The sequence below is a fragment of the Juglans regia genome, chromosome 12, assembly GCF_001411555.2.
Source record: "Juglans regia cultivar Chandler chromosome 12, Walnut 2.0, whole genome shotgun sequence".
NCBI classification, from domain to species: domain Eukaryota; kingdom Viridiplantae; phylum Streptophyta; class Magnoliopsida; order Fagales; family Juglandaceae; genus Juglans; species Juglans regia.
This window is the reverse complement of record NC_049912.1, coordinates 31,153,037-31,162,430: the sequence shown is the minus strand read 5'-3', so window position 1 is coordinate 31,162,430 and position 9,394 is coordinate 31,153,037. Positions and strand designations below refer to the sequence as shown.

The following is a 9,394-nucleotide window of genomic DNA, read 5'->3' as shown; positions in this document are numbered from 1 at the left end:
TTTAACTTATCATCCACGTATATACAAAACACTTTATTTTTTTCATTTTTAAATTTTTTTATTCTTTTATTTTTTTAAACTAATTAAATTATTTTACTCATCATCTATATATTATATATTTATTAAAAAAATAAAATAAAATAAAAATTAATATGATGTATAATATATGAAAATAATTAATATAATTTTTCGTATATAATATGATCAAATATGATAAACACACACGTCACTTTTCACATGAACGCTTTGTATAATTATATTTTAAAATAAAAAATATTTTTATAAAATATCTTAATAAAAATAGTATCACTTTATAAAAATACTCTTATTTTGAAATATATGTTATAAAATATATTATGCGAGTATTATCCCCAAACAACGCCCGGCATGGACCATAATTAATATGTACGTACGAAAGGACCCGGCCGGTTCCTAGCTCTTGGAAATTAATGTGAAAATGCATAACCTAGTTCCAACGTATTCTGTTTAACTATTATTATTATTACCCGGCTATCCCCCGTCAAACAAGAAATACGTACATCATTTAGGGATAACATGCATATTATATGGTCTCGTAATATTATTGGTGCATGGTCGGGATTCACTTGATATGCGCGCGAGAAGGAAATCTTAGAAAAAAAAACACTAGATATATATTAGGCCTGTGCAAAATGGGCCCGGATTCAACCCGATCGAAAGATCCAATTGGACTTGCTCGAACAAAAGCGGCTTGATTGGATTAGACAACAAGTCGAGCTTAATACTCTCAAAGTCAGTCGAAACCGATCATCAACCATAACGTTTTTCTTTCTCCTCAAACCCTAGTCGCTGGCTTGAAGAATGAATACTTCAAGAGCTTCTCGACATAGGGCCTTTTCACTAGGTCTTGATTGAGATAGGAAGCCACCATGTCTTTGAAAGCCTTTGATAACTTCTTGTTCTTGTCCTTCTCTTGTTTTTCTTAGTTTGCGAATCAAAATTGCCTCGTGATCTTTAGGAGCAGAGACTTTGAAGGGAGCAGGTGGGACAATAGAGGGCGTCATCTGTTGTGCGAGTGTACCACCTTCGACGCCATCCTATTAGTGAGCATCAATGACGACGATGAGGACCCCTCTTGAGTCAAATTTGATTCGTAAATAGAGGTAGAGACACCAAAATCTGCAAGCTTAACTGACCCATTCGAGTCTAGAAGAATGCTTTTAGCCTTGATGTCTCTTTGAAGGTGTCCTTGGTTGTGAAGATAGGACAAGGCGTTTAGGATTTCTTTGAGAACAATGACAATACATGGCTCGGTTAAGTTGTCTGGGAAAGAAGATGAAATGATGGATTGTAAAGAGCTAGCAGACATGAATGGCATCATGACCTAGAGGCGACTTTGAACTGTGAAGGAACAGTATGCGTTGAGGATGTTGGGGTGGGAGAGAATTGACATGGTCTTCGCTTTGAGCCTTTTCGGCTCTTCTTCTTTGTGAGCCATGAATCCACGTTGATCTTTGGATGGGGTTTGGATGAGGATTCTTGAACAGATGAGAGATCAAAGATTCAAAATGGTTTTGGAACTCTGCAAATGAAGGTATCGAAAGCAGACTAAGAAGAACAGGTTCGACCCAACCTGAAATTTACGGGTTGGGTCAGACTGCATTCGGGTCGGGTCGAATTGGATTGGATCGGCTCGGGTCCTTATGGCCAATCATGGCCGACTTCAACCTCACCCTCAGTCGGGATATCGTAAAGAAGGTCTTTCCTACTACCTAATTTTGCTTCAACCATGTTTTGGTCAATTATGGAAAACCTAGGAAAGGAGGGGGGAGGGGCTTCGGACCAGAGTGGTTGGGTATGCACAGGACCAGTTCACTTTTAGTGAAATCGGTTTGCCACATGGAGTGTGGGGTGTGCGCCCAACAATCGGCTTATACCAAGAATTTCTCAAAAATGAAGAAGCATAATTATAAGTAAAATTAATCGAGTCTGTCTGTATAAGGATTATGGTCTCACATATATACCCTAGCCTCAGTATAATATGGTATTTCCTGTTTACGAAAAACGTAGAGTGCATGCTCCGTAACTATATATATCTATATCTATGTATCATAATTAATCTTTCTTTTGGTATTTGGACGGCTTATTAGAAAAAATTAGGGATTTCAGACGTCGTCTTCATGATTTGCATTTGGGTACATACAAAACATCAAACATGATGATCAGTACCATAAAAGAACTAAAATGTAATATTTGCCATAAAATTGCATAATAAATTACGCTAGCTAGCTATGACGTTAAAACTGATCAATTAATCCCCTAGTAAACGAAGAAATAAGACTTGTCAACGACGCAAGCGTTCAATGATCGAAATTATGCATTTCCATAGGCTAGTGGGTGCAACAACTTGAATAGGGTTGAACTAAGTTTGCCCAGGAATCTGACCATCTTGCCGAATCAAAACCTAATCTGCCAACCTCAAACGACTCTCTCTCCCCGCCCTCTTATCTCCTATAAAAGAGCCTCCTGTCTCTCAATCTTCATAGCTTGCATTACCAACTTGACCATCCCACATAACAAAAGGCGCCGGCTTAGCAGAGATGGGAGCCCTCTACAACATTTTTGCCGATTCTCGGGCCTCTTTCTTCCTGTTCGGTCTTGTTCTTCTCTTTGCTTCAGCAATGTCGACCTTGGCACATGCCAAAACTCATCACCACAAATTTGTCGTACGTTTTCTCTCTGTTTTTCTCCCCACGTCTTTCTTTCTTCTTCCTGATATTAAATACTGACATTAAGTTTGGCATGAAATAGGTTCAAGCGACACCAGTGAAGAGGCTGTGCAAAACCCACAACAGCATCACGGTGAATGGGCAGTATCCCGGTCCAACTTTGGAAGTCAATAATGGCGACACTTTGGTTGTTAAAGTCACTAACAAAGCTCGATACAATGTCACCATTCACTGGTATTGCATGCATGATTGAGCTTGTGAACATACATATATATGCTTGGTTATTTTTCCTAATTCTTCAACTCTATATATGCACGTTCAAATTTGTAGACGGGCAAACCTTTTACTTTTTATATTAATGCTTCTTATTATTGGATATTTGCACAGGCATGGCATTCGGCAAATGAGGACAGCATGGGCAGACGGGCCAGAATTCGTGACCCAGTGCCCGATTCGGCCAGGAGGGAGTTACACGTATCGTTTCACTATTCAAGGACAAGAAGGAACATTGTGGTGGCATGCTCATAGCTCATGGCTTAGAGCCACCGTTTATGGAGCTCTGATTATTCGACCTAAAGAAGGAGATTCCTACCCATTCCCTAAGCCAAAGCGTGAAACACCCATTCTTCTTGGTAATTTTGCCCGGTCCCTTTATTTGACGTATGTGTCTTTGATATTCGACAGGAAAACGAGATAGTGGCATATAGAGAGAGAAAAGGAAAAAAGAAAAGAAAAAAAAGGGAGACATCCGGATGTTTGATAGACTATGATTGTGATGTCGATTAAGTTACTAACTTTGAAAAGAACGATCATTTTTAGGTGAATGGTGGGACACAAACCCCATTGACGTAGTGAGGGAGGCGACTCGGACAGGAGCAGCTCCAAACGTGTCAGATGCGTACACCATTAACGGTCAACCTGGCGATCTTTACAATTGCTCCAGCAAAGGTTTGCTTCTCTAGAAATTAATCTGCAAACCAACCATGCATTAATATGAGCCATTTAATATATATTGGAGATGGACACCCTTACAGGAAAATAATCAACTAGGGCACTGAAGGACTGACATTAAAAAAGAAATTGTATAATATCTTAGAAATATCTTAATAAGTTGAAATTCAGTTAACATATATATATATATATATAGTCTAATTCCAAAAATAATTGCCAAAGCATGCAGAGATCAACTAACTGATAAAAATGATAAAAACAAATTAATGTGTCCATTCACCACATATAGGTGCCATCAAAATCTCACTTGTTTTTTTTTTCCCTGAGCCAGCCACCAGTCTAATAATTACAAATGAAAATTAAACTCCTTGGTGTACGTTCGTTAAGCTTCCATCTTGAATATACTCAAAGAAGATGACCTCACAGCCTAGTACTTGCATGAATTTGATTCTGTATGCAGGTACTTACACAGTTCCAATAGACTCTGGCGAGACCAACCTCCTCCGTGTCATTAATGCCGCCCTGAACCAACCGCTATTCTTCAAGGTTGCAAATCACAAGCTCAGAGTTGTTGGCGCCGATGCCTCCTACACCAAACCATTCACTACCTCAGTCCTCATGCTAGGGCCTGGCCAAACCACAGATGTTTTGATCAATGGTGACCAGCCCTCGGGTCGATACTACATAGCTGCGCGTGCCTATGCCAGTGCCCCAAATGCACCTTTCGACAACACCACCACCACAGCCATTCTCGAGTACAAGTCCGCTCCTTGCGCTGCCAAAAACTGCGCAGCAAGCAAACCAGTTATGACAAGTCTACCGGCTTTCAATGACACGGCTACTGTCACTGCCTTCAGTAACAGTTTCAGAAGTCCCAATAAAGTGGAAGTCCCCACTGAAGTCGATGAGAACCTCTTCTTCACAATTGGTCTAGGACTCAATAAATGCCCACCACATTTCAGAGCCAGGCGGTGTCAGGGCCCTAATGGAACACGCTTCGCTGCCAGCATGAACAATGTGTCTTTTGTGCTCCCATCCAATATCTCTATACTTCAAGCTTATCAGCAAGGCATACCAGGAGTTTTCACTGCTGATTTTCCTGCAAACCCACCTCTAAAGTTTGATTATACGGGGAATGTCAGTCGCTCACTTTGGCAACCTGTTCCGGGGACTAAGGGGTACAAGTTGAAGTACGGGTCAAGGGTCCAGGTCGTGTTACAAGGCACCAGTATTTTCACCCCGGAAAACCACCCCATCCATCTTCACGGATACGATTTCTACATCATTGCGGAGGGGTTTGGAAATTTCAATCCCAAGACTGATACGGCCAAATTTAACCTTGTAGATCCACCTCTTAGGAACACAGCGTCAGTGCCAGTGAATGGATGGGCAGTCATTAGATTTGTCGCTGACAATCCAGGTATAAAAAAAAACTTCCCAAAATGTTTCAGATAGATACAATTTCCATAATACTTTCATTTATTTTAATTTCCTAGATATTAACAACCATCTGATCATGCTAATTAAGACACCTGTTTGGCATTCATAGGTGCCTGGCTATTGCACTGTCACTTGGATGTTCACATCAACTGGGGTTTGGCCATGGTGTTCCTGGTAGACAACGGAGTTGGAGAATTGCAGACTATAGAGCATCCGCCGGCCGATCTGCCACTTTGTTAAAGATCATCTACGGATCAGAAATTCCACCAAATTCATAAGCCCAGTAATAGGGGCCGGCCGCTATTTTTCTACTTATATTATAAGATTTTTCTGTTGTTTTCCCTGCATTTGGGGACCGGTTGTTGCTCTGTTTCATTGTTCTTTGTGATAGATAAAGCGGGTTTAGATGTGATGGTAAAGTGGTTGCAACACTTACGTACCATCTAATATAGCCATAGACCCGGCCGGCGCGTTTCTTTATTGTAGATGTTTTTTCCGCAATTGCTAATATTGAAGACAGATCTGAAATTTTTTAATATATCTGTAGTACTGTCCGAGTTTCACCCCATGCAACTCAATCGGCGGTATCCATTTTTTCAGGGTACAAATGCTGCAGTGTCTGCAGTACTATCTGATTATCAGTTCACAAACAATCCAAGAACGAATATAAATTCGATCCGAAAATTACGGGAATCAATGGTTGGAAAATCTTGATTTTTGCAGTTATATTATAACCTTAAATACATATCCTTAATTTGTAAAGTAGTAACAAGTTTATAATATTAATTAGCAAATTCTTAAAATAGAGTACTTTCAATATTAATTACCATGAGATGAGATCTCTCAGGGTTTTCCTTATTTATTCTATCTCTTGATCAGTTTTAGGCGGAGCGCGCAATTCTTTTATTTGTTTCCGCATTTATAAATTGCGTGCATTCAGATATATATTAAAGCTGCTTCTGGAAAGTCTTGCATGCATTCCATGCTGAATGAACAAAATTAGATCGAATTCAGAGATCGATCATACAAACTTAATTGACGCGATTAATATTGGACAGTACTCGTGGCATGCAAGTCAATTTATAATTAAAATATGAGTAATGTTACATATAGTCGCTACATATAGTCGTGGAATGTACAAACGTCGTGCAATTACTTTGAAAAAAATTGAGTCTACTATTAAAATATTATATTATTTTCATGTGAGTTTCATATTTATTTACTTTTTTCAAAATGACTGCACGGTATTTGTACACTCAAGACTACAAATATCATTTCTCATATATATATATATATATAATAAACCTAGCTAGCTAGCTAGCTAACATTAATATATTGCTCAAAATAAATTAAATACCTAAAATTAAAAGATTTCTTATACATAATCCCCACAATGCTTAAGCACCAATAAAGACGACCAACCCCCATACAAGTTGAACGAAGCATATATAATATCGCCCACCACTCCCAAATCATCATTGGTCGCAAACGCAGGCATTTCTTTGTCGTCAAAATTATCTACCTCAAAGTGCCGTTGCCCCACCATCACAAGGTCGTAATGTCTGCCTGAAGAACGAATTGGGTCCACCACACTCAAAATATGGTCCACCATAATCTCCCAACAAACCACGCACGCATTGCCAATGTTCTCCATCTTGAATCCGTCGTACACATCTTCGTCCATCATCCTCTCCATCCTTACGTACTCGGAATCGTTCTCGTCATGGTCTTTCTTATTTGTAAGTGAGATAACACGTATCACAGTGATACTCACATTTGGATGGTGCGACATTTGAGCCGCATATGCGAGGGCCTCGCGATCATCCCTTCCGCCGATGAAAATTATAGCAACGTCGTAAGAAAAGTGGCCAGAGCTACTGTTACGGAAGTGTCGATCAACCAGAACACCCACGGTGCAAGGGGCATGTTTTTGTAAATTAGTATTGAGAACCTGTATTGCGCTAGCGACTCGGTTACCTTGTGTAGCCCTCTGGTTCTCATGGTGGGGAACTATAATGAGAGGGACTAGATTGTCTTGAGCCAGTTTTGAAATGTTTTCGTGCATGTTCTGGTAAGGGGCGATGATGGTGAAGGGATGGATGGTAATACGACCAATGGAGTTTTCAGAGTAGTTCGTGAAGGCTTGCATAATGTGATCGAAGCTGAAGGAGGTACTGGTGAGGAGCCACTTAAACTGCCTCAGGTTATGTTTATTGTAAGGGATAACAAGTGGAACGGCTCGACCGAGGATGTCCATAAGCTGGATTACGTAGACACAGATAGGTCTGGCTTCAGTAGGGTTGGAGGCCTCGAGGAGGGTGATGATGCTGCGCACGTTTTCCTCATTGTGGATACAACAAATGATCTGAAACTTTGAGTTACGCGGTGTGCTTTGGATTGCTCTGATCAAGCCTTGGGGGTTGTTTGAGGGATTATTATAAGCACATTCATGTAACGTTTGAGGCTTGTAAAAGATTTCTACCAATGGTGTTACAAATGCGGTCACGGCCAACGTGGACGACACCAATACAAAAAAAGATTGGTCATCTAGTACATGCTGCAATATTGATCACAATAACACATGAAATTAATTAGCTAGATACTATAGATTTTGCTACCTTAGCTAAGAAATTGACAAGTGAGATTGAACTTATAAAAAAATATATATATATATATATATATTTGAGGAAATCACATGACCATGATTACTGATCACCTTATATATAAATCCATATATTTTATATCTTTTTTACTAAACATAAATGAAATAATCGAAAAAGAGTTAAATAATTAAGAGTTCTACTACGTACAGTCACTTTTGCATATTTATTATACACTCTACTGATATGATTGACTAAAACAGTTATTTTATATTAAAAAAATGACGTAACTAATTACATTAGTGAAGTGTGCAAAAGTTACTGTATATATAATTTTTAATTAATTATATAAAAGGAAATTAAGTAAGAAATAATAGAATTAAAAAAAAAAAAATCTAACATGATACCGATCGTCGACCGACGTACCTTGCTAATCTTCCATCGGAGAAAAACCATGACATCTATTGCGCCCTTACAATTCATAATTAGACCGAGTAGGGCGGCATGTCTTGGTCTAATTTTGAATGACAGTGAAGCTAGCAGCACTCCCACAAACTTGGCAAAGTATGCTACCAAAAGGATACAATGGAAAATGACAAAGGCCTTCCAATTATAAATGGAATGCACATCCATTTCTATGCCAACACGAAAATACCATAATGGCATCAGGATATCAGACACAAACGTCTCTGACTTCTCTACTAAAATGGAAGCCAGAGGCGGTCCCTCAGGTATTATACACCCAAACAGTACAGCGCCAAGAGATAAACTGAGGCCCAAAATGTTAGTGAGACATCCCATGACTAAAACTCCAACTAGTGTTAATACAACAAAGACTTCACGAACGGGTTCCCCTTGTGGTGTTTTCTTGACCATCCAAAATATTGTCGGACGGACCACAAAGAATGTGAAGAGTGCCAAAGCAAAAAGGGAAAGAGCTGCGGCGATTGATTTGTCATGGGTTTTTTGGGTTAAGACTAGGGCGACGGGCATCAAGGACCATAGGATGAGAGAATGGACGAATGCGCAGGAAGAGGCAAGTAGGCCGAACTCAGAAGTTACGAGGTTGAGTTCTTCTAAGGCATTGGCAACCGCTGGGATATAGGATGTAGATATAAAAGTGGACATACCAAAACAGAAAATGGTCCGTGTCACTCCACCAATGTAGTTTATACACCCGACCATGAGTAAAAAGAGAATGGAAAAAGGAAGCGCGAAGCTTGTTGCACCAATGCTCCATGCCTTCTTATTCGTACTTAAAACCCTTGACACATCCACTTTCACTGCAATAAGAAAGTTGAAATACACTTCCCCAATTGCGGCTAGAGTCTCTAACACTATATTCTCCATCGGTAGGATCAATCTTTCTCCAATTACATGTTTCTGCCCTAGAATAGAAGGCCCCAAAAGAATACCACCCTGTACGTTGAGTACATATATAACAATTAATTAAGCATATATAATATATATATATATATATATATCTATATATCATCATGATGAGCCGGAAAAGATCAAGTATTCCAATCAGAAGCCATACCAAGATATAGCAGACAAATTTGGGTTGTTTTAGTGGCTGAAGAACAAAGTAGATAGCTCGGCACGCAACGAATGCCAATGTCCCTTGGAGCAACAACAAAGGAAAGATGTGGGCGAGGGGATTATCTCCCATCCAAATGCCGTTGGACTGAACAT

At 39.5% G+C, this 9,394-nt stretch overlaps 2 protein-coding genes across 2 annotated transcripts; one reads left to right on the top strand and one right to left on the bottom strand.

Annotated features, from left to right (window-relative positions):
- Positions 1-2,514: 2,514 nt before the first annotated feature.
- LOC109004750 (laccase-12-like) lies at positions 2,515-5,627 on the top strand. The gene is made up of 6 exons (XM_018983416.2): positions 2,515-2,705; positions 2,791-2,942; positions 3,096-3,340; positions 3,528-3,656; positions 4,120-5,079; positions 5,209-5,627. Exons 1-6 carry the CDS (start codon positions 2,580-2,582, stop codon positions 5,337-5,339), a joined length of 1,743 nt encoding a protein of 580 aa, XP_018838961.1. The 5' UTR covers positions 2,515-2,579; the 3' UTR covers positions 5,340-5,627.
- Positions 5,628-6,474: 847 nt separating this feature from the next.
- Positions 6,475-9,049, bottom strand: LOC109004696 (cation/H(+) antiporter 15-like). Its single transcript, XM_035683811.1, has 2 exons — positions 8,126-9,049; positions 6,475-7,656 (listed from the first exon to the last, which is right to left on the bottom strand). The coding sequence occupies exons 1-2, from the start codon at positions 9,047-9,049 to the stop codon at positions 6,475-6,477; spliced, it is 2,106 nt and encodes a 701-aa protein (XP_035539704.1).
- Positions 9,050-9,394: the final 345 nt, after the last annotated feature.